The 26,478-nt window shown below is 38.5% G+C and overlaps 1 protein-coding gene across 1 annotated transcript; it reads right to left on the bottom strand.

Annotated features, from left to right (window-relative positions):
* LOC108678318 (PAN2-PAN3 deadenylation complex catalytic subunit PAN2-like) lies at positions 1-26,135 on the bottom strand. The gene is made up of 27 exons (XM_047879525.1): positions 26,065-26,135; positions 23,039-23,187; positions 21,399-21,497; positions 21,047-21,103; positions 20,022-20,137; positions 19,239-19,417; positions 18,337-18,473; positions 16,835-16,972; positions 16,016-16,122; positions 15,478-15,697; positions 15,028-15,108; positions 14,349-14,494; positions 13,774-13,870; positions 13,014-13,232; positions 12,346-12,591; positions 11,594-11,681; positions 10,907-11,038; positions 9,117-9,307; positions 8,436-8,550; positions 6,897-7,019; positions 5,856-6,018; positions 5,387-5,494; positions 4,384-4,425; positions 3,564-3,791; positions 2,207-2,428; positions 1,594-1,703; positions 1-1,106 (listed from the first exon to the last, which is right to left on the bottom strand). The coding sequence occupies exons 1-27, from the start codon at positions 26,108-26,110 to the stop codon at positions 928-930; spliced, it is 3,738 nt and encodes a 1,245-aa protein (XP_047735481.1). The 5' UTR covers positions 26,111-26,135; the 3' UTR covers positions 1-927.
* Between the last annotated feature and the right edge of the window lie 343 nt (positions 26,136-26,478).

Raw genomic sequence — 26,478 nt, 5'->3', positions numbered from 1 at the left:
GCCTTTAAAAAAAAGCACGAAAATTAAACGAAATAATCGACTAAGAAATATCCGTCAGGTACACGAGCCATATAAAATCTGGCTGTAGAATACGCGAGACAACAATTTATTATCATAGTCTGCATAAATCGGACGTTCGCCCTGAATTTAAAAGCAAAGAAAACGTCAATTAAATTCATATCTCCGTTTCGAGCGCAGCTACCTCAAATCTTTGAACTGATGAAGGCGCTTACATGACGTTTCCTTGGCTTTTAAAATATTCAATAAAATTTGGAAACTAAGTTAAATGGAAGAAAGAACGAGAGTCATCATGATGGGATTAGTCTTTCTGCCGCCGGAGAAAGTTGCGATCATATTTTGCACGGTAGCCAAGAGATTATAGCAACAATTTTTTTTTAAGAAGTTCAAGTCCGTATTCGGCTGACTTCGTGGACGTACGGGAATCCGCATACCCAACATGGAAAGCGCGTACATTGATAGGCTTACAAAATCTTGATTGGCACAACGAAATCCTTCAATTATTGTTTTATCATTAGCTCTGCATTGAATAAAAATAACATTAAATTTGTCCTGCAAGACATACGAAGCCAAAAACGTTTGGTTTAGTGACGAAATTTAGTCCGTAGTCTATATAAATAGAATGGGAGCTGCGAAATAATTTAGCCCAGCAAATGACTGCTCACGACTCTTTAGTGGAGTATTACGTCTCCATATCGTCTGGTTGATGAATTATTTATCTTGTTCTGTGGCATAAAACTCACGGCCGAACTGCCGTCTCGTGGCGTTTGGATGCAAAATATTTGTTTTCGTTCGACTGTTCAACATGAACATTCGGGGACCAAAGGATAAACTCGCACCTAAACCATGATTGCGTTGTGGAATTGCAGCTTATCAATAACACCTGAACGAGGAGGACCTCTAGAGTTACTATTCCTCATCCTCCTCTCCCGGGACCTTCCATTGCGCCTTCTTGCCTGCCTGGTAGAGCGTCTCCAGCTCTTCTCTGAAGACGCCGCGGGCCTGAAGTTCGCAGTACTTCTTATAGAGCGCCAAAGCCGTGCGCGCGTCCTCGATGCTGTCGTGCGTCACGCTCTGGATTTTCAGCTCTGGTGTGATGAAGGCGGATAATTTAGGAGAAGAAATTAAAATAATTGTTATCTGACACCGCGGTATCAAAGATAACTTTTTAGTGAAAAATCGACGAAGGCGGATAATGGATGGTTTAGAAGACGAAATTAAACTAATAGTTATCTGACACTGCGGTATCAATGATATCTTAGTGAAAAATTGTTATAAAAATTTATATCGCTTGTAACAGAGAACATGTGCAGGCAAGCTCGTTCTCGAGAAAATATTTAGTAGTAGTAGTTGTACAAAATTTACCAGCGCTTCAAGTAGCAAAAAAAAGTGAAAAAAAACATTCGAGCCGGATTCTCTTAGAGCTTATAAAGGCTATAAGTTACAAGACTTGGAGAGATTTTCAAAGGCTAATGAAAATGAACTGATAAGTTCGTCTTCGGTCTGATAAGACGAAGACGAACTGACCGATTCGGTCAGTTCGTCTGATAAGAAAAAATGCTAGAGAAAATTTACTTAGGAAATGCCAGGCGAGGAACTTGAGAGACAACATCCTGTTGTGGGGCATGTGGAAGAGATGCACAGTGTCGAGCAGCTGCTGAGGCGGGACCACCATATTGATCACTCTACAAAACAAGTGTTATTGTTACCTTATTAAGTCATTACAATAAAAATATGGCTTGAAAACAACAAAATCCGATGAAAAACAAACGAGGGCGTTCCCTTCTCGTAAGCCTGGAAGATTAAACTCAATGGAACTTATAACTCGAAACAAATTTAATGAGCCTCATGATCGACACGAGATACATGATGTAAGCCTCCAAAAATGTCCATTAAATGTTGGCTTATCAAAATTAAAGACACTTTAGGGAAAAAAATCGAAGAACATCTCTCGTAAAGGCAAGAGTCTGTGGCACGAGTAGCAATTGGACTAGAGTCCGTTATTATGGTTGGATTATATATGCAGAAATATTTCACAAGCTGGCAAAAAACGTTTTAGGAAATAACCCAAACCACCTAGAGTTGATATGGCGTCCATACAACCAAACTTTAAAATCAATTCAATAATATAAATAATTAAAGAACATCTCATGTGATAAAATCAAAGGGTACGTAAATAACTTCTAACCTGAAGTCATTCTTAAGTCCGTGACCAACAAACTTGACGCCCTGCGAGACCAAGTATCGTAGCTTAACGTAGGTGCTCTTGAGTTGCGTCAAGTGTTTCTCTGAGTACATCGCGTCCAAGTCACCGGGCTGGATTCCTGAGAACTGCGTGAGGTAGTCAACCACCTGCTCCTGGGTGCTGATGTAGTCATCGAGGAACGGCGTGCCTTCCAGAGGTCCTTGTCTGCAAGTGTAAACAAGTCCTTGTCTGCAAGTGTAAACAATGTACGATCTCTAGCGCTGCACGGTGTGCCTTCTAGAGGACCTTGTCTGCAAGTGTAAACAATGTACGATCTCTAGCAATGCACGGTGTGAATTCTACTTAACGGTGAACGGTCTCTAGCGATATACTTTTATTCCTTTTTGTTAAATGGTTCGTAAATTGGACAGTACTGCAAAAATTATAGGGCATCTTAACACGTTGACTCCGAAGTGGTACATATGCGTACCACAAAATGTATTTCTCCAGGACGTAGTGATGCATAATTCAGGTTGCCTAAAATCGGCCAAATCCGAGAACAAAAAAGGTCGATTAATCAATATATACTAGTTTATTTGTAGGTTCCGCTATAAAAATTCCATTTATTTTTTTTTTGCAGTATTCAAAATTTAATTAGGAAGTACCCCTATCATAAATTTTAGCCGGCCAACGCAATTGAGAAAAACTAAATAACGGACCTTGTCCGGAAAAAATGACCGTCTGGCAACCCTGTTTAAAAACAGTACAAAAAATGAAATAATAGCACAAGATGAAGCAATCGGAGTCAAAGTGTTAATCATGAAATTTATTATTTCGATAATTTTGTCAATAAAATTTTGAATTCATAAAGAGACAGGTATTTACTGGTGCAAACTGATGACGGAAGATAATCTACGGTAGATATACCAAACTTATTTAATTATTATAATTATCTACCAGACTTATTTAAGTATTATAATTATCTACCAGACTTATTTGCACATAAAGATGTTCAACAAATAATACTAGCACATAAAGATGTTCAACAAATAATACTAGCACATAAAGATGTTCAACAAATAATACTAGCACAAATAACTCAAAACAAATACTCCTTAGGGAAGCACAGAATCAGACGCACCGCTGACTCATTTTAATGATGTTCAACAAATAAAACATGCACAAATAACTTGAAAAAATATAACTCAGTACTCACTGCAGTGAGTGACAGAGAGCGCATTTTCTCGTAGACGAAAACTTGAGATCACGGACGGACAAACGGACAGACAGACAGACGGACATGGCGAGCACAATAGTGCATTTTTTCCATAAATTAGAAAATGCGCTAAAAATACTAAGCCCTGAATGAGACGCACCACTGACAGGAAGTTCGTCTTCGGCAAGAGGGACGAAGGTGAGCCTCTTGACAGGCGTGCCCTTGTCGCTGAGGAAGGCAGCTCTTGTGATGGGACACGACGGTGTGAGGGAGGCTAAACTTGAGGGTAACGTGCGCTTCATCCAATACAGAACACAAGGCTGCTTCCACACAGGGAACCATAGCGCCTCTTGTGTTGTGATGGGCACGATGCTGCAACACAAGAGCTTCTATGAGTTGTGTAGTTCACACAGAGAATCTTTGTATGCTAGTTAACAAGCTAGTTATGCTGCAACGTAAGAGCTTCTATGAGTTGTGTAGTTCACACAGAGAAGCTTTGTATGCTAGTTAACAAACGGCGACATTTAGGCTATGAAGAGTAATAAACTAGCTCGTATCAGAGAATCTTTTCCTTCTAGTAATTACAACTTTATATTTAAGATTAGTGATCCGTAACATTTAAAACCGTGTCCTGGTAAATGAGAGCCGTCGTTAACAAATAAATGACTAGCGTCACTAAAAGGAGTGACCATCGGTAGAGAAACGATGGATATTACTCAAGAGGATTCCATTTGGGCCAAGTTTTCAATTCTAATCCATGTCATCACATACAGACATGCATTGTTTACACAAGCACCTGATGTCGTTGAAGAGATACCAGCATTGTTTACACAAGCACCTGATGTCGTTGAAGAGATACCAGCATTGTTTACACAAGCACCTGATGTCGTTGAAGAGATACCAGCATTGTTTACACAAGCACCTGATGTCGTTGAAGAGATACCAGCATTGTTTACACAAGCACCTGATGTCATTGAAGAGATACCAGCATTGTTTACACAAGCACCTGATGTCATTGAAGAGATACCAGCATTGTTTACACAAGCACCTGATGTCATTGAAGAGATACCAGCATTGTTTACACAAGCACCTGATGTCATTGAAGAGATACCAGCATTGTTTACACAAGCACCTGATGTCATTGAAGAGATACCAGCATTGTTTACACAAGCACCTGATGTCATTGAAGAGATACCAGCATTGTTTACACAAGCACCTGATGTCATTGAAGAGATACCAGCATTGTTTACACAAGCACCTGATGTCATTGAAGAGATACCAGCATTGTTTACACAAGCACCTGATGTCATTGAAGAGATACCAGCATTGTTTACACAAGCACCTGATGTCATTGAAGAGATACCAGCATTGTTTACACAAGCACCTGATGTCATTGAAGAGATACCAGCATTGTTTACACAAGCACCTGATGTCATTGAAGAGATACCAGCATTGTTTACACAAGCACCTGATGTCATTGAAGAGATACCAGCATTGTTTACACAAGCACCTGATGTCATTGAAGAGATACCAGCATTGTTTACACAAGCACCTGATGTCATTGAAGAGATACCAGCATTGTTTACACAAGCACCTGATGTCATTGAAGAGATACCAGCATTGTTTACACAAGCACCTGATGTCATTGAAGAGATACCAGCATTGTTTACACAAGCACCTGATGTCATTGAAGAGATACCAGCATTGTTTACACAAGCACCTGATGTCATTGAAGAGATACCAGCATTGTTTACACAAGCACCTGATGTCATTGAAGAGATACCAGCATTGTTTACNCCTACGCCTGCAGTAATACAAGTCGGTACTTAGGATCTCGTCGCCTGAATGGTCTCCTACGCCTGCAGTCATACAAGTCGGTACTTAGGATCTCGTCGCCTGAATGGTCTCCTACGCCTGCAGTCATACAAGTCGGTACTTAGGATCTGGTCGCCTGAATGGTCTCCTACGCCTGCAGTAATACAAGTCGGTACTTAGGATCTGGTCGCCTGAATGGTCTCCTACGTCTGCAGTCAAGTCGGTACTTAGGATCTGGTCGCCTGAATGGTCTCCTACGCCTGCAGCCATAAACAAACGTCAGTATTCAGAATATAACTAAATAATATATTTAGTGTCATTAAATAAGATATTTATTATTATTCAACAAGACATTTCTGACGAAAACAATGTACCTCATTCCTATCGCAGTTGTCGTACAAAATTGATTGTAAAAGCAGCAACTTTATTTTGGAACTTTGAAATGGAGAACTTTGAAATGGAGAAGAAATTTAACATATAGCCATGTAAGATATAAATTCATAGCCATGTAAGACATAACTTGACAGCCATGTAGAACATAACATATACCCATGTAAGACATAACATATACCATAGCCACGTAAGATATAACTTTTCAACAGGGCAAAAGCCGTCCATGACCTGGGCACAAAATGCATGCATGCTACGCTGGCTTCAAATACCTCGTCAGGTTCGATGTTTTTGAAGCAGATGTCACCATCTTCCTTGAGCAGAACTCTGAGACCCGGCGGCACCCACGCGTGGTCCATGGTCGTCTCCAGCAGACTTAGAATGTCACCTGAACCTGCGCATGATCATGTCTATGTCAGATGACATGGTCTCCAGCAGACTTAGAATGTCACCTGAACCTGCGCATGATCATGTCTATGTTGGATGACATGGTCTCCAGCAGACTTAGAATGTCACCTGAACCTGCGCATGATCATGTCTATGTTGGATGACATGGTCTTCAGCAGACTTAGAATGTCACCTGAACCTGCGCATGATCATGTCTATGTTGGATGACATGGTCTCCAGCGGACTTAGAATGTCTCCTGAACCTGCGCATGATCATGTCTATGTCAGATGACATGGTCTCCAGCAGACTTAGAATGTCACCTGAACCTGCGCAAGATCATGTCTATGTCAGATGACATGGTCTCCAGCAGACTCAGAATGTCACCAGAACATGAACATGATCTTGTCTATGTTACATGTCTATCTATTCATATCGTTCGCAATTGAAGACAACAGACGTTGCTTTCTTGAGCAGTATCTTTGAATAATACCAATGCTGAGTTCAACAATATTTAACTTGAAATTCAGTATAACGAAGATTCACCAAGGATAGTTTCGAGTACTAAACAGCACATTGTGCATTAATGACCTGTGCAAGTTTAAAATAACATTTATTATGACTATGTTAATGAGAAATTCATTTTCATACAAAATAAATGATTGGAGCATATCGTGTCTGCTAAATTTAACAGATAAGAATAAGTTACAAATGCCACGAGGAAGAAAACGCAACAGATTTGAACATGACATGCCTGCTAAATTAAGCAATAAAATAAGTCACAAATGCCACGAAGAAGAAAACGAAACAGATTTGAACATGACATCCTGACTGCTAAATTAATTAAATAAAATAAGTTACAAAGACCACGAGGAGAATATCGTCACCAGGCACATAAGTGGGCGGGGCGCTGCGGTCGTTGGGGCGGCCGGGATGCCAGAATTTGCAGTCCGGCCTCACGCACATCCCGCGGTACCGGCACATCTTGACGCTCCCGGCCGGCGGGACCGCTTTATGAATTTCAATTATTGAAGAGAGTCAATAATTGAAGAGGGTTTGGGACATTAAAATCAGTGAATAAGGGAACAAGAGGTTGTTAAGTTCATCTAAATGAAGAAAGAATAAAAAAAGAATTAAAATTGTATGTTCACTATGATGGTCAAGAGTTTGATGCATATATTAAAAACACTTAATATGTTGTAATTAAAGCTAGAATCTTTTAAGGTAATTGGAAATGATAATGTCAAACATAGTGACATCTTCACAATCAAAAGCAGGCAGAATCACTGTTGTTCTGACAGCACATGCGACGACATTAGTTTAAACGCACTTATAAATTCCATCAAACACATCGGTCTCCAGTTCTCTGCCTTCGTTTCGACCGTAAGCATTGTTCTACTGTGAAGTATTTTCATTGATCAAATTAAGCAATATTTTTGATGAAGACAAAATGCCAAATCAAAATGCGGTTCCCAAAATTTGACAACATAAATCGACGTAGATATAATGGTTTTAACAAAACCTTACGTGATTGAACAGTTTATTTCTGGCTTAATGAAGTACGATGCAAAATAAAGAATGACACCAACGTTGCTCAATTCATTAATTCATTATTCAACAACGAGTAGTAGAAATACTGTTTTTTGTGAAAGTAATTTCAATTCATCATTCAACAACAAGTAGTAGATATGTTTTTTTTGTGAAAGTAGCCTAGGTATGCATTGGGTTGTATGCAGTGGTCAACTAACCTGACTTAGCTTAACCTGACCTAGCTTAGCCTGACCTAGCTTAGCCTGACCTAGCTTAACCTGACCTAGCTTAGCCTGACCTAGCTTAACCTGACCTAGCTTAGCCTGACCTAGCTTAACCTGACCTAGCTTAGCCTGACCTAGCTTAACCTGACCTAGCTTAGCCTGACCTAGCTTAACCTGACCTAGCTTAGCCTGACCTAGCTTAACCTGACCTAGCTTAGCCTGACCTAGCTTAACCTGACCTAGCTTAGCCTGACCTAGCTTAACCTGACCTAGCTTAGCCTGACCTAGCTTAACCTGACCTAGCTTAGCCTGACCTAGCTTAACCTGACCTAGCTTAGCCTGACCTAGCTTAACCTGACCTAGCTTAGCCTGACCTAGNTATCGGAAAAAGTGTTGCTTGAAGAAACGTTATGTTAATGCCGAGCGGTTCCATATGGAACCAAGCTATATTTTTTCACATACAACGAAAAATAAATATATGAGAATATTCTCTGTTTATTACCATCACAAATGATAATATTCTCACAAGGAACCCCCAAAAAATTCAGTAAATAATTCTCGTCATTAATGGGTTAACCTAACCTAACCTAACCTGATTTAGCTTAACCTGACTTAGCTTAACCTGACTTAGCTTAACCTGACCAAACTTGACATTACTCAACCTAACCTCACCTGAAGCAGCGGCAGATGCCGCGCCGCTTTTGGCGTCCTCGTCAGCGGTCGCCTTGGGCGCCTCGCAGGACTTCTTCAGCACGAGCCTCTGCTGCTCCTGCCAGTACGACAGATCCTGCGCACCATCACAATGTTTATTATTATCATCACAAACAGCGATCACTTACAATATTTATTATTATCATCACAAACAGCAATCACAATTTTTATTATTATCATGGCAAACAGCGATCACTTACAATACATTATCATCACAAACAGCGATCACTTACAATATTTATTATTATCATGATAGGTTTGGGATGCAATATGTTAGGGTGGGGTGCAATATGTTAGGTTTGTACACAAAATGTTAGGGTTGTACACAATATGTTAGGGTGGTACACAATATGTTAGGGTGGGGTGCAATATGATAGGGTTGTACTCAATATGTCAGGTTTGTACACAATATGTTAGGGTGGTACACAATATGTTAGGGTTGTGCACAATATGTTAGGTCGAGATGATCGCACACTTGTGACATGCCACAGACCTGCGGGTTGTCCACGCCTGTGCAATATGTTAGGGTGGGGTGCAATATGTTAGGGTGGGGTGCGATATGTTAAGGTGGAGTGCAATATGTTAGGGTTGTACGCAATATGTCAGGTCGAGATGATCGCACAGTTGTGACATGCCACAGACCTGCGGGTTGTCCACGCCTGTATTGAGCACCAATGTGTTGGGGAGGGACTGATAAGAACGCAGCTGTTGGTGGGGCAGATATTTCCTGCACTCGTCACAATAGGAAGTCTTGCTGATGCTCTGACGCACACCAGCCTCCACCACCGCGCTGAACGGCACAGCTCCCATCGCTCCATGCCTCAGCTTCAGCTCTGCGCATATATTATGTATGTCAAGCAGATGCATCTCAATATATAAGAGAGGTAAACAAATATCGCAATATCTGCAGTTATTTGATCTGCAGCATTACTGATCTTCGTCTTCATTAGAAACAAACATAACTGATGAGATGAAGAGAGTACATTACAGATTTTCCCGGGCAAATTCTGGCACTGCAATTTAAGGGGAGCATCTACCCCAAATTTTATCTTGGTTATTTACAGACAGATCACTTTGAAACTTGGTAGGTATATGTAAAACAGAATTCTAAGACTTTTTTCTTCATGTGAATTTTTCGAAATGGAAGAAAACGTGAAATTCTTAGAAAACGGCCAAAAAGGGGGTACCGTAGAAATCTATCTCCTATAGGATTTTCAAGTTACAACATCTAGACACATATCATTCGATGCGTAAAAACCATTTCTATAATTCGTAATACGAGTTTTTTAATTCTCATTTTTGTAGTTGTGGGGGCATTTTTCGTAATTTTTTCGGAAATTTTTCGATTTTACCCCTCGCCACCCCCTTTTTGCAGAGTAAAATCCACACTATAACGAAATAAGAAAAACGCGTACTATGAATTGTAGATCTTTCTTTTTCAAATCGAACGGCATATGTCTCATTCTTGTAGCTTTAAAACTGTAGGAGGAGATAGGTTTGCAGTGACAATAACTAAGTTAACTTTTCAGTAGAGCCCGACAAAATCGCGCGCGCCTCGAAATAGACATTCGAGGGTGCAAGGTTGCAAGACTAGACGATACTGGAGCTCAATTTCTGTCAAGGATGGTGCGAACGACGGCACGAGAACCATCCCATATCACTTCAGGCGGATAACTGAAGCACAGCGTGTTCAGACTAGCTATTTAAGTGGACTGCCGGTAATTTCGGCCTATCTTAAATGTTGAACAACTCCACCACCCATAACCCTTTCTGGATATGTCGTGAACGCATAAATCAACGTACAGTGATGATTTTGGTACCGTTGGATAGGTCAGAATGTCAGCTTTAAGATGAGACTAAAAACCGGAAAAGCCAAAATTAAAAATTTTATGGTAGACGCTCCCCTTAAAACGTTATGTGCGGCACGGCCAACCGGTATGAGATACGCCCTGAATACGACATAACCGAGCATAATGTGTTAAGCCACACCTATAGGACGATATCGTAAACATGCTGCATCCAGACGAGCAATGACCTGGGGCCATACTTCCAAAAAAAGTTAAGAGATCGTAAGTTCATTAGCCAATCATTGACGGCTTTTCAAGCAAAATCCACCAATCATAGACAAGAAAATAGAACGTAAGTACTTACGTTAACTTAGCGAGTTTTGAAAGTATGGCCCCTGCTTTACAAGTTACTGTATTAAAATAATGCGATGATTGCCAACGGATATCAATAATGACAACATTTTAGACACTGGTAACAAGTTTATAATAATATCTTAAATTTGGCAAACAAGAGGGAAATGTTATGAGCTACTGAATTAAAAATAGATTTAAAGGTCAATTAGGGCACCAAGGATAAAAAGTTTGTGTACATCATATGCATCAAAAGCAGTTGTAAGCAAGATTTAATTATAAGCAATGAGTCACCAGGCATGGTCTCCTGCAGGGACAGGTTGTGCAGCAGCGCCGTGGTGGGGGCGGTGAGCGTGTGACTGCAACGGCTACAGCGCTGCACGCGTGACACGCCACACCCGAACACTGCATCCACAAGGTTCATCTCTGCTGGTGACAAAAGTCTTATATTATTGTTATCTTCCAAATGATCAGAAACATTAATACGATATGTCATCACGAAGAGATTTATCTTCTTAGTAATAATGAACAAGGGTACTCTACTACTCTATATCATAAAGATCATTGGTATTCTCTTATATGTTCAAAAATACATTCTCGAGATTGCACTTTCCCCAGCGCCTTGTGACTTTCACGTACTGCAGCACATGCGCTGAGCTTTTAAAAACTTGGCTATACATATGGTGGCAGGAAGCAGACTTGGATCCCTTAAGTTACATTAGCTGAAGGCTGTAAATCAAACTTGCATGAAATAATGGGTTTTTTGATAGAACGTCAAGCTTTGCACACGAATGCTGTTGTGTTTTTATGTTGTAACAGTCAAGAGAAAAGCGTCTGGTCGTATCATTCAAAGAGCTAGAAGATATTTCCTCATCATAGCGATTTAGAAGTTTGTAAAGCGAATTGTATTCTGGTTCATTGGATGAAGGGAACAATTCCGTGTAAAGGAAGAGTAATAAAAAAGAATATTTATGAACTCACCGTCCGAGGTGCCAGCAGCTTCAGCCTTCTCCTTGAGCTCGGCCTGCAGCTCGTTGCTGAGTTGCTGTAGGACAAAACAGTTCCAGCCCTGCAAGTTACACAGCAATTAATACAATTATAACTAAAAACAAAGACCAGCACAAGATCTGTTCAATAAAAAAGTTCCAGCCCTGCAAGTTACACAGCAGTTAATACAAATACAACTAAAAACAAAGACCAGCACAAGATCTGTTCAATAAAACAGTTCCAGCCCTGCAAGTTACACAGCAGTTAATACAAATACAACTAAAAGCAAAGACCAGCACAAGATCTGTTCAATAAAACAGTTCCAGCCCAGCAAATTACACAGCAATTAATGCATAAACTAAGAGCGAAGACCATCACACGATCTGGTCAACAAAACATGAGTAACTCCTCGGTTCAGAGGCAAAAAACATATAGGAAATTCACATGACAACAGCACTGCTCCTGTTCATCAAATCGACCATCCTTCACACGTGATCGGTGGCTCTACATCAACAATATCACGAACACGAATATACAGAATATGTACATACTATGTAAAGTCGTTCACAGAATAACAAGTTTATAACAAGCTAAAAACACGTTAAACATCAGCAACTGTCACAAATAAGCAGGAAACATTGTACACTTGTTCACGACCGCAGGCGTTTTAAGGTGCTGAGTATTAGTCAAGATCCCGGGCACGAAAAGAGCTGGGTTTTGTCGTCAGAAACATCGCATTAACTCACCATTATTTTGGAAGGCAGGTTCACTTTGGCTCTGATGTCGGTGTCAGAGAGCGTTAGACTCATGGCCGACGCCTCAGGGATGGTTCTGAAGGCACGGAGGAAGTTAGCAGCATTGCAGGGCTGCCCTTGGTTCATGCTGATGTCCAGCATGTGGAAGAGGAAGCCGAGCTCGCACGCCAGGCAGAATTCTCGGGAGCATAAGTGGGAGAGGAGACCGGCCCGTAGAGGAGGCAGGTAGTAGAAAATCTGGTGCAAAACGAGGTGCTATAAGGAACAATATATACTGTATATTCATTGACTTCTATGATCAACAGTTTATATTATAAAATAGGTAAATAACCTAATGTACTCTAAATACAGTACACGTAATACTTTAAAAAAGTCAACTTGAATTAGTCATTCTTATTATTTTCCACAGAAAGATGTCCGAGGTGAACACATGTGGACGACAAATAAAGAAATTCACACTTATTCAGAGTTATCGCTGATTGACGAAATATTTTCAACGTATCATAGAGCAATCAGTACTTGCTTAGAGGAAATACCTTCAAAATTTGAATAATTCTATAACGTCAACCAAAATGGATGGACATGCGACCATTAGCTGCCACCTGCAGACTTGGGCACGCACCTGCAGCATGGCGTTGCAGCAGGAGTTGGGCACCAACCTGCAGCATGGCGTTGCAGTAAGAGTTGGGTAGGGACATGTCAAGCCCCGAAAAGCTCGTCCTGTTGTAGAAGTCAAAGTCGAAGTCATCGATGCCGAGCTTTCCATACTTGATTTCAATTCTTCGATAATACGGCGGCACCTTGAAGCTCACGCTGCTGTCGCTGCTGCTGCTGTCAAGACCATTCTTCTGGCGTCCCCGGTACGACTTATACGGGACCTGGGGACAGACATGATATGGCTTACATGGGACCTGAGGACAGGCATGATATGGCTTACATGGGACCTGGGGACAGGCATGATATGGCTTACATGGCACCTGAGGACAGGCATGATATGGCTTACATGGCACCTGATGACAGGCATGATATGGCTTACATGGCACCTGAGGACAAGCATGATACCAATGTATGAAATATGCTTCGTGCCAGCAAGCCTTACGATGAACAATACACTACCCCAAGAAATGATCATATAATTAATATTGTCAGGAAACGTAGCATGATTGCAGAATTTTTGCAGAAAATGTTCTTGATTTACATAAAGATGAATCACAAGCAAAAGATTGATTCCCTTTCATTATAGAAGATTGATTCCCTTTCAGAAGTATGTGATGGCCATTAAGTAACTATTAGATAGCCACAAGTATGTGGCATGAGTTACTCACAATGTTGCGATTGTGGCCCAGTATATGATGCCATTAAGTATTTGATATCTGCTTAGTATTAGATAGCCACAAGTACGTGACATGAGTTACTCACAATGTTGCGGTTGTGGCCCAGGGTGTTGGGATGGTAGCCGACTGGTCCTTGCATGTTCATGTTGGCCAGAATCTTCGGGTCGACAGGAGGAGTTGGTCTGATCAAGAATATTTATATTAGCACGGTAGTTTACAGGTCTAGGTAGAAATAATGTGTACTACCACTGTAGTCTAGGCATGGTAAGTACATAGTACCACATCGCCAAGGTTTATAGGTCTGGGTTGAAGTAATGTGTAGTAGCACGGTCATCTATGCATGGTAGTTACATAGTATCACACTAGGGCCTGAACGTAAGAACGAGGGTTAAGATGTGAGTTCACATTAGGATATAATGTAAATTGACCTCGAGCTTATAAAAGGAGCAAGAAAAAATATTTTCGTCAAGTAATGACCAAGACAAGAGGAGCTGGTGAACAAGTGTCAAGAGTTACAAGTACTTGACAGCCATGAGGTGTGGGGGCCAGTCTGACAAGAGTGGCTGGTCGGCAAGTGTCAAGAGTTACCTGTACTTGACAGCCATGAGGTGTGGGGGCCAGTCTGACAAGAGGGACTGGTCGGCAAGTGTCAAGAGTTACCTGTACTTGACAGCCATGAGGTGTGGAGGCCAGTCTGACAGAAGGGGTTGGTCGGGGATGGCGAGGGGGATGGACCCCAAGGGGGTGAACTGATCTGTCATGGGGATTGAGGGCGCTGGCTCTACATCGCTGGGGTATGGCGACTCCTGTGGAATAAATTTTCAATAAAATAAGTGGTTTGCAATATAAAATAAAGCATAAGTGGCAACGCAGTAAAGAAATAGCAGTAGCAGAGGAAAGACAATATATTGCACTAAAGGAATACATGAACTAATGACAATGCTTCCTGTAGAAGTTGTTATACGTGGGCTACATATAATAAGGTTATGAATTATGATATATATTGGCTATATTATAGAACTATATTAGAGAAATAAAATAACGCCATGACCCTGAAGAAGTTGTTGTAGGTGGACTACATATAATAATGTTTTCATTATGAAATATATTAGGCTATATTATAGAAATAATATAAGGCCATGACCCTAGAGAAGTTGTTGTAGGTGGACTACATAAAACAAAGTTATGCATTATGAATTATATTAGGCTATATTATAGGAATACTTCAAGGCCATGACCCTGGAGAAGTTGTTGTATGTGGACTACATTTAACAAGGTTATACATTATGAAATATATTAGGCTATATTATAGAACTATAAGAATATATAAGGCCATGACCCTAGAGAAGTTGTTATAAGTAGGCTTGGCGCCCTGCGTCCAGAGGTGCACGTGTCCCGCCGTGTCCCCGAAGAGCACAGCCTGAGACGACGTAAACACATCTCTGACCACACATCCATACATAAAACGAATCTCTGACCACACAATCACACATTAAACGCATCTCTGTCCTCACCACCATACATTAATTGTACCACAAAGTAAAGTATTCAATAATTCCATTAATTTTCATGAACTTGTCTTTTGACAATGCTAGGGCGTAATTTAAAAAATATATAACTCAGTACTCACTGCAGTGAGTGACAGAGAACGCATTTTCTCGTCGACGAAAACGTGAAGTCACGGACGGACAGACGGACATGGCGAGCACAATAGTGCATTTTTTCCATAAATGAGAAAATGCGCTAAAAAGGATAATAGAGTTCATATAAATATATGTATTGTTGAAACCTGCTTGGCATGAGTGTGCAGCAGAAGAAGAGCTGTCTCAGGCTGCATAATGTCAAGCATATTCCACATTCCTGTGTTGGAGACGGCAGCGATGCAGCTCGACATGCCGGGGACGAAGCGCAGAAGATAAGGTGGTACTGAACACCGCAGTGGCACTGACACTTTCATCATACGCATGTCGTACACCATCAGTAGCTGGTCCTCAATCTCTCGGCCCATCCTGTACACAATACAAATATCTCAACTAAACTACTAAAGTGCAAGATTACAATATTCCCAGCCTCTTCCATACAATGGATTAACATTATTCAGTTGATAAAAGGCTCATTATCGTTTTGTCAGGCTTATTTTCATGAAAAAATCAAGTGAGTAGAAAAACTCTTGCAATAATAAATTCATAAAATAAAATTGTACAATGACAGTAATGTTCATTCAAACGTTTCAGCCGATCTCAATCATTTGGATCACCAAAGCAAGGCCTAATTACACAACAAAGGCCATAATACAAGCAGCATTATGTATAGTATACAAGCATGACAGAAGGGGTTGGTCGGGGATGGCGAGGGGGATGGTCCCCAAGGGGGTGAACTGATCCGTCATGGGGATCGAGGGCGCTGGCTCTACGTCGCTGGGATATGGCGACTCCTGTACAATAAATTTGCAATAAAATAAGTGGTTTGCAATATAAAATAATGCAAATTTGCAATAAAATTAGTGGTTTGCAATATAAAATAATGCAAATTTGCAATAAAATAAGTGGTTTGCAATATAAAATAAAGCATAAGTGGCAACGCAGTAAAGAAATAGCAGTAGCAGAGGAAAGACAATATATTGCACTAAAGGAATACATGAACTAATGACAATGCTTCCTGTAGAAGTTGTTATACGTGGGCTACATATAATAAGGTTATGAACTATGATACCTATGTATTAGGCTATATTAGAGAAATAATATAACGCTATGATCCTGGAGAAGTTGTTGTATGTGGGCGACATATAATAATGTTATGCATTATGAAATATATTAGGCTATATTATAGGTATAATATAAGGCCATGACCCTGGAAAAGTTGTTATACGTGGGCTGCATATAACAATGTTATACATTATGATCTATATTAGGCTATATTAAAGGAATAATATAAGGCCATGACCCTGGAGAAGTTGTTATACATGGCCTATATATAATAATTTATGCATAATGTTATATATCAGGCTATATTATACATAGAACTATGAGAATATATAAGGCTATGACCCTGGAGAAGTTGTTATATGTGGGCTTCATATAACAAGGTTATGCATTATGAAATATATTTGGCTATATTATAGAACTATGATAATATAAGGCCAAGACCCTAGAGAAGTTGTTATAAGTAGGCTTGGCGCCCTGCGTCCAGAGGTGCACATGTCCCGCCGTGTCCCCGAAGAGCACAGCCTGAGACGAGGACGACACCGCCATGCACGTCACCGCTGCTGCCACCACCATCGAGTTCTGTGGCACGTACATTAAATAATTATTCAGTTAATAACTTCATTGTTAAATCAAGTTATAATATAGCTGTTTATTTAATTATTCTAAACACCACTGCCACTAATATCGAGTTCTGAGGTACGTATAACATCAAATAATTATTTGTTTAATACGTTCATTGTTAAATTAGTTATAATTTAACTGTTTAGTTAACTATTCTAAACATTACTGCCACTAATATCGAGTTCTGAGGTACGTACAACATCAAATAATTATTTAGTTAATATCTTCATTGTTAAATCAAGTTATAATATAACTGTTTAGTTAACTATTCTAAACATCACTGCCACCACCATCGAGTTCTGAGGCAGGTTCTCTTTCTCGACGAGATGAACGCCCTCACAAACAGACCATCCAGAACACGGCACTCCTAACGTCCTCANCATTAAACACTACTTTGACCACACTGCCAAACATTAAACACTACTTTGACCACACTGCCAAACATTAAACACTACTCTGACCACACTGCCAAACATTAAACACTACTCTGACCACACTGCCAAACATTAAACACTACTCTGACCACACTGCCAAACATTAAATGCATCTCTGACCACACACCAAACATTAACACGTTGACTCTGATTGCTTCATCTAGTACTATTATTTCATTTGTTGTACTTTTTTTAAGCAGGACGGTCATTTTTTCCGGACAAATTCCGTGATTTAGTTTTTCTCAATTGCGTTGGCCGGCTACAATTTATGATAGGGGTACTTCCTAATTAAATTTTAAATACTGCAAAAAGAAAATAAATGGAATTTTTATAGCGAAACCTACAAATAAACTAGTATACATTGGATTATCGGCCTTTTTGGCCTTTTTTGTTCTCGGATTTGGCCGATTTTAGGCAACCTGAATTATGCACCACTACGTCCTGGAGAAATACATTTCGTGGTACGCATATGTACCAATACGTAGTCAACGAATCTCTGACCACACAATCAAACATTAAAAGCATCTCTGACCACACCATTAAACATTAAATGCATCTCTGACCACACCCCAAACATTAAACGCATCTCTGACCACACCGTCAAACATTAATTGTACCACAAAATGAAGTATTCAATAATTCGATTAATTTTCATGAACTTGTCTTTTGACAATGTGAGGGAGTAATTTCAAAAAATGTAACTCAGTACCTACTCACTGCAGTGAGTGACAGAGAGCGCATTTTCTCGTTGACGAAAACACGAGTTCACGGACGGACAGACAGACGGACGGACGGACATGGCGAGCACAATAGTGCATTTTTTCCATAAATGAGAAAATGCGCTAAAAAGGATAATAGAGTTCATATAAATATATGTATTGTTGAAACCTGCTTGGCATGAGTGTGCAGCAGAAGAAGAGCTGTCTCAGGCTGCATAATGTCAAGCATATTCCACATTCCTGTGTTGGAGACGGCAGCGATGCAGCTCGACATGCCGGGGACGAAGCGTAGAAGATAAGGTGGTACTGAACACCGCAGTGGCACTGACACTTTCATCATACGCATGTCGTACACCATCAGTAGCTGGTCCTCAATCTCTCGGCCCATCCTGCAAACAATATAAATATCTTAAAACACCTACTACTACTTACTACTACTACTATTACTACTACTAATACGCAGTGGCACTAACACTTTCATCATACGCATGTCGTACACCATCAGTAGCTGGTCCTCAATCTCTCGGCCCATCCGATGCACAATAAAAATATCTTAACTAGGTAGTCTACTAACGTGCAAGGTTTCAATATTCTCAATATATTCCGTACAATTGATCAACATTATTCAGTTGATAAAAGGCTCTTTATCGTTTTGTCAGGCTTATTTTCGTGAAAAAATCAAGTGAGTAGAAAAACTCTTGCAATAATAAATTCATAAAATAAAATTGTTCACTGACAGTAATGTTCATTCAAACATTTCAGCCGATCTCAATCATTGGATTGGCAATCAAAGGCCTAATTACACAGCAAAGGCCATAATAAGAGAAGCATTATGTATAGTATACAAGCAGCACCTGAGCATATAGCCATACAAAGCAATAAAATATACAGCAAAGGTCATAATACGAGCAGCATTATGTGTACCTAGTATAGAGAGAGCACTAACTGCATTATAGTTTCAGTTGAGACATAGAGAGCACTAACTGCGTTAGTTTCAGTTGAGACATAGAGAGCACTAACTGCGTTAGTTTCAGTTGAGACATAGAGAGCACTAACTGCGTTAGTTTCAACAGAGACAGAGAGCACTAACTGAGTTAGTTTCATTTGAGACATAGAGAGCACTAACTGCGTTAGTTTCCTGTTGAGTTTCAAGATCAAACTCGACAACGGTAGGCTGGTGCCCCCCCAGCAGCACTCGGTTGGTGTGGTGTCGGTAGCACAGCGTCTGCAGGTTCTCGAACTTATCACTTCTGCAAATGACATATAAAAGGTTTGCTTAAATGTACAATAACTTAAGTAAATATACGGAATTGAAATCATTTATTTTAAGACATTCAAGCGTCAAAGTACAATGAATTGGTAACTTAGAAGACACATCACATGAGACACAGAAAAATATCATTACAAAAACAATTGAATATCTGCAAATTACAATGGCAGACTCAATAATTCATTAATGATGCATTGGGCAAGGGATTAAACACATATTAGCTATAAGGCAAGCAATAATTATGTCAACATAAATAGAAGAGGCAAGAGAGTAAATAGAAGCAGCAAGAGTAAGAATAGAGTAAGATATAAGGTATATAGGCAAGGAAATGATATATAAGGTAAGATATAAGGAGTAAGATATAAGGTATAGGCAAGTAATAAACAGGAAATTTATAATAGCAAGTAGTAAACAAGACATTCTTAATGGCAAGTAATAAACAAGACATTCACATTGGCAAGTTATAATCATAACATTTATAATGGCAAGTGATAAACAAGACATTTATAATGGCAATTAATAAACATGACATATCAAATGGCAAGCAACAAAAAACTATGAGTTATTCACAGGTATTGCAGTACCTGTAAGTGTATTGCGGCAGACCGTAACGTGAGCGCAGACTTAGAGTGGTTGGAGTCAGACATAGCAGACCAGCATCATGGCTGAACATGTCTCTGATGTCTTCACTCATATGCACCTGCACACACCATAATACTTTTATTATGTCTATTACACCATGATACTCGTATTATGTCTATTACACCATGATACTCATATTATGTCTACTACACCATGATACTCATATTATGTCTATTACACCATAATACTCATATTATGTCTATTACACCATGATACTTGTATTATGTCTATTACACCATAATACTCATATTATGTCTATTACACCATGATACTTGTATTATGTCTATTACACCATAATACTCATATTANCCTAAGATACTAGCCTGAAATGATAGGTCCTAAGATACTAGCCTGAAATGATAGGTCCTAAGATACTAGCCTGAAATGATAGGTCCTAAGATACTAGCCTGAAATGATAGGTCCTAAGATACTAGCCTGAAATGATAGGTCCTAAGATACTAGCCTGAAATGATAGGTCCTAAGATACTAGCCTGAAATGATAGGTCCTAAGATACTAGCCTGAAATGATAGGTCCTAAGATACTAGCCTGAAATGATAGGTCCTAAGATACTAGCCTGAAATGATAGGTCCTAAGATACTAGCCTGAAATGATAGGTCCTAAGATACTAGCCTGAAATGATAGGTCCTAAGATACTAGCCTGAAATGATAGGTCCTAAGATACTAGCCTGAAATGATAGGTCCTAAGATACTAGCCTGAAATGATAGGTCCTAAGATACTAGCCTGAAATGATAGGTCCTAAGATACTAGCCTGAAATGATAGGTCCAAAGATACTAGCCTGAAATGATAGGTCCTAAGATACTAGCCTGAAATGATAGGTCCTAGGATACTAGCCTGAAATGATAGGTCCCAAGATACTAGCCTGAAATGATAGGTCCTAAGATACTAGCCTGAAATGATAGGTCCTAAGATACTAGCCTGAAATGATAGGTCCCAAGATACTAGCCTGAAATGATGTGTATTTGGTGGGATTGGTTGCATGGTAGTAAGATGTCACGTGGCCCTGCAAAAGAAGTACATAAAAAAGCATTAGCATGTTCAATACTCTGTATTGTATGCTCAATACAAATACATTTTTTACAAAACTTAATATACCAAATGTAAAAGTATACTGGTACATCAGTGAGCATTCATCATAAAAAGCATGAATATATTAATTGCCACACACAAGATATGAGAAAACTTTGTCCAAGTGACAAACATTTTATTAAATTAATTATCAGGATATTTTAAATCAACTTTAAAATAATGAAATTATTACTTTAAAAAAAGGTTAAAAAGTGAAGTGGAACACTCACCGCGGCATTGCCAGCCCATGCAAGTTCTTCCATGGTATCAAAATGAACAGCATTCACAAAATACTGATCCCCGCCATCCATTAAAATTGTAGAGCTTTCCTGTCATAAAATATTATAGAAATTAAAGTTACACAAGTGAACATGTGAACAGAAATGGAAGAAAAAAATTCAACTCAGGTATTGCCTACATAATAAATCTCTCATTAAACACTTTACATAGTATCATGTCACTCATATCAGAATTTATATTCTTTAATATAAAGTTATAACTATAAATTAAATTAACAAGGATTAATCATTAGATATGAATGGAATCTTTGGCAGAATTAATAATAGTACATTACCCACTGCATATGTGGTAAGTTAATGCTAAATATTAATGCTACTCAATGCTCATACTGTGACTTGGTCGACTTGTAGCAGGGTTGGCGATTTTTTTTATTTTTTTAAAAAAATAAAAAAAATCAAAAATCAATGATTTTTTTGATTTTTTCATGATTTTTTTTATTTTTTCAGCTTTTTTGTCTTTTTTGAGGTGTTATTTTTTATGTTGCAATTAGCCTATTAACAATAACAGTACATGGATCATAATGGATGGCTAAAAAGGGCACTTATTGCCTTCAATAATGGCCAACATGCCAAGGTGGTGTTTACCATTTTGGGATTTTTGGGTAAACAATTATTGATCAGTCTATTCATTAGCTTTGTAAAGTTTGTATGGAGCAAGGCAATGAGCTAAATATTGACCATTTAACTGGCTTCAATATACAAAAACACTTCAGGAATGCAGATCTCCTAAACATTGAAGAGTCACATAACAGATAGGAAGATGATTGCACAGTGCACAGCACTATCAATAGATCTACTAGTTTTATGTCCTATAAATCTACCAGACTCTACCCTCTATACACACCGACTAGTAGTGACTGAGTGACTGACTGCACTGTTCCCATTTAATTCAGACCAATAAAGCAATACTAAACATAAACTGAACCAAACAAACCTCATACGACTTGAAACAAGACTTAAGTTATGAGAAAAGCTAACACTGTTTGAAATAAACATGTGCACAATTCAAATACTTTATATCCATTCACTGCATTTAATTATTTTATATATAGTCTTATAATTGTAATTGTTTTGTTTCTAGTTTTAAATTCGCATATTTAAAGATTGAAATTAAACAATTTAATTAGAATACCGGTACTTGTATTAGGGTGGAAAATCTTTCTAATTGCCTATAAGGTCAATACAATCTCAACCTCTCAATATATAGGGTGGGGCAAAACCGTTTGAGCAGTTTTGAGGTATAATAAAAGAGCAATGGAGGTACATAAAGAAGAAAGTTCATTTTCCTAGAGGTTAGCATAACATACCATTTAGGATACTTATGTTTTGAAAACAATATCTGGAAGATGGGGGCCGTTAGCTGCAACACACTGTTGGAGTCATTCTCAGAGGAGGGAGTAACCGTAACAGTTAGTGTGGCATTGTATAAAGAAATTAAATAGATAATAACTGAACCAAATACCTTAATTTCACAACAAGCACAATAACTTGAATAAAAATAACAACAATAAAATGGAGCTATAATATACAAAATGTGATTGTTAATACAGGCAATGCAATCAAACACAAACCTGGAACTCTCCACTTGAGCCCTGAGTGCCATACTCAGCCTCGTCAATCTCACTGCCATGAAGCAGTGAGGGATCACCAATTGTTTCACTGCCATGAAGCAGTGAGGAGTCACCAATTGCTTCACTGCCGTATATATGCTCGCCATAACCTGCAATAGAAAAATTATATCCTTTATTCTATTTTTCTCATGCTACCATCAAATGGGGTAATAAGGGACAGGCAGGGTAAATCGGTACAAACAGTCCTCTGCCACAATGTAAAAATGTTATAGCAGCAAAACTAATTGAAATGTTGCAAAACTAAAAATAGTGGCATAGACTTCAACATTTTTCTTATATATGTAGCATACAGGAAGTTAGGAAATCATACATTTACTGGCTCTAAAAAATCCCTGAAAAAATATTGGAAAGTGATAAATTGAAAAAGTACTTCTGCTAAGGTCTTTCATAAAAAAAATATTAACCATCTTAAAAAAAATTTTATTGAAAAAAAAGTTGCAGACAGGTGTCAGCTTTAAAACTTTATTAATTGAATTTTTGTACCTCAATCCAAAACAAAATGGCACCCATTTCCACACAACAAGGTAATAAGGGACACCCCTAAAAAATGTATTTAAAGTAGAACCTCAGTTAGCAAAGGCTCCAATTAACAAAAAAAAAAAATGATATGAAGCTTGTAGTGGACAAGGTCATTGTCAATGCTCAATGGCTTGTCCATGGATACAGTCAGTGGTGGGCACAGATCTGTTAATCTGCTAATTAGCAGAGCTAGCCAACTTTTTCCTTGATGGATTAGCTTTTCAGCTGACTTTGAAAACCATTAGCAGACCAAGTAGCTTCTGCTAAATTTAGTTTTGCTAGCTGGCAGTCCACTAAAAATGTTTAAAAATCTTTTCTGATAGGAAATTCAGGTGTTATTATTAAATGCTACGTATTGTTAGCAGTGTGCCACACTGATGGCTGACTACGTCAACATATGTACATCAACCAATCATGTCGTGTGTTTCTGCTAAATAATGTAATAGCACAAGACAAGATTGGTTGCTGCAGCATTGTATAATTCTGCAGTTCAATTCACTTTGGATGTTAATCACATAACACAGCCACAACAGGCCTCAGAACCTATTTGGAAATCTCCTTGTCAATGCTACAACATATTAAAAGTTCAGCTCTCTAGGTCTGTTTTTGAGAGTTTTAGAGCCCCAAAAAATTAAGAAAAAGCAAAATTGACATACTAAAAGTTAGCAGATAGCAGTAAATTCAGCTAAATTTTTTGCCTATTAATCGGTTTAGTGTTGCAATGATTGAGTACGTACCTACACTCTGCATGCTTCAAACGTTTTTAAAATTAAGTTTTATTTCAAGTGTGCCAGATAACCCCATTTCCAGGGGTAATTTGGGATGCTTTTCTTTTGCATCAGGCACCTTACAAAAACAATAAGGAATTTTTTCACAGATGTTTCATGGTAAGAAGTTATTAACAAAAAATGCTCATAATTGTCCCTTATTACCCTGTTTGATGATACCGTAGTACTGCTACAGACAATCCTGCAGGCTCCAAAACAGTAGGTATACGTATTCTATATAAATAACATATGTCAAAGTATTTAAGGTAATTAATCAAAATTTTGAGCAAAATAGTTAAAACCTGCAATACTTTAGATAAACTCTAGCAATATATAGGAAAATGCAAATAATTTTGAAGCTCATCTTTCCCATTAAAATTTCCAATTTCTCAGGGCCTACAGAAGAGAAATAGCCCCAAAGCATTCTGCTGCCACCTCTAAACTTTGTTGATGAGATGGAATTCTTTGGGTGAAACGCAGGTCCATCCCGACAGAGAGAGGATTCCACTCTTGGTCAATAGACATCAACTTTTGATATGAATAGGCATTAACTTTTGATATCAATAGGCATTAACTTTTGATATCAATAGGCATTAACTTTTGATATCAATAGGCATTAACTTTTGATATCAATAGGCATCAACTTTTGATATCAATAGGCATCAACTTTTGATTAGAACTGTCCTGACTTAGAGCTGTCCAGACTTAGAACTGTCCAGATTTAAGAACTGCCCAAACTTAGAACTGTCCAAACTTAGAACTGCCCAAACTTAGAACTGTCCAGACTTATAACTGTCCAGGGGCCATACTTTCAAAAATCACTAAGTTAACGTAAGAACTTACGACATACGTATGTTCTTGTCTAAGATTGGTGGATTTTACTCGATAGGCCGTCAATGATTGGCTGATGAACTTACGATCTCTTAACTTTTTTGAAAGTATAGGCCCTGGACTTATAACTGTCCAGACTTATAACTGTCCAGGCTTAGAACTGTCTCAACTTAGAACTGTCCAGACTTAGAGCTGTCCAGACTTAGAGCTGTCCAGACTGAAGCTGTCCACACTTAGAGCTGTCCAGACTGAAGCTGTCCCAACTTAGAACTGTCCAGACTTAGAGCTGCCTAGAGCATACAAGTGATAGTTTCTAAACAAATGAATGATATTTATTAGCAGAATACAACAAAATTTCATCAATATTTTTATTCATAAACAAAGGCTGATCTCAGTTATGGACTTCTTAACAGACAAGCTTTATAAGCTTTAACATAATAATTACTTTTCACATTTAAAAGTATACATAGATTTTTAGCAGTGGATATAAATTTTAGGAAAACTATATGTGATGAGAATATATAATCAGTAAAAACTCCATAACACTGCACCATGATTCCAATAAATAATCAGTAGAAAATACATTACACTGCACCATGATCCCAAGAGAGAAACACAGATTTAAAAAATCTTTGATTAGAATAATTCTGAAATAACAAAACATAGAATAAAGATATCCTAAAATTTACACATAAAACATCCAAATTACATAAAACACCAAAAGCTATAATGAAAAATGAAAGGCAAAACTTAATTAATTATTAGAAATAAAACAAGTGTATAACAAAACAAAATGTTAGTTAATCTTCGCCTGACTATCAACTTTTATGTATAATAGGGTATTCTTACCAAGAATTTCATCATGAAGATTGTAAGGAACTGCAGAGAAATCCATGCTTCAACTGGAATGTACATGAACAAATGAANATATTGCTGTTTGCTACACTCATATTGCTGCTTGCTACACTCATATTGCTGTTAGCTACACTCATATTGCTGTTAGCTACACTCATATTGCTACTGGGAAACTATCTCCTCCTACAGTTTTGAAGCTACAGAATTTGGAGATATTCCATTCAATTTGCAAAGAAAAGACCTAGAGGATGATCTTTGCTTTTTTTGAATTTTGTTATAGTTTTGAAAATATTTCAAAAAAAGTGGGGAGGGCAGGGGGAAAAATAAATAATTTGCAAAAAATGCCTTCTCACCCACAAAAATTAGAATTTCAAAAAAAGCTTCAACCAATCAATAGATATGGTCTTT

The sequence above is a fragment of the Hyalella azteca genome, unplaced genomic scaffold (genome assembly GCF_000764305.2).
Source record: "Hyalella azteca isolate HAZT.00-mixed unplaced genomic scaffold, Hazt_2.0.2 contig3273, whole genome shotgun sequence".
Taxonomy (NCBI): Eukaryota; Metazoa; Arthropoda; class Malacostraca; order Amphipoda; family Hyalellidae; genus Hyalella; species Hyalella azteca.
Note: the sequence above shows the minus strand (reverse complement) of the source record. Positions and strands in the feature narration are given on the sequence as shown.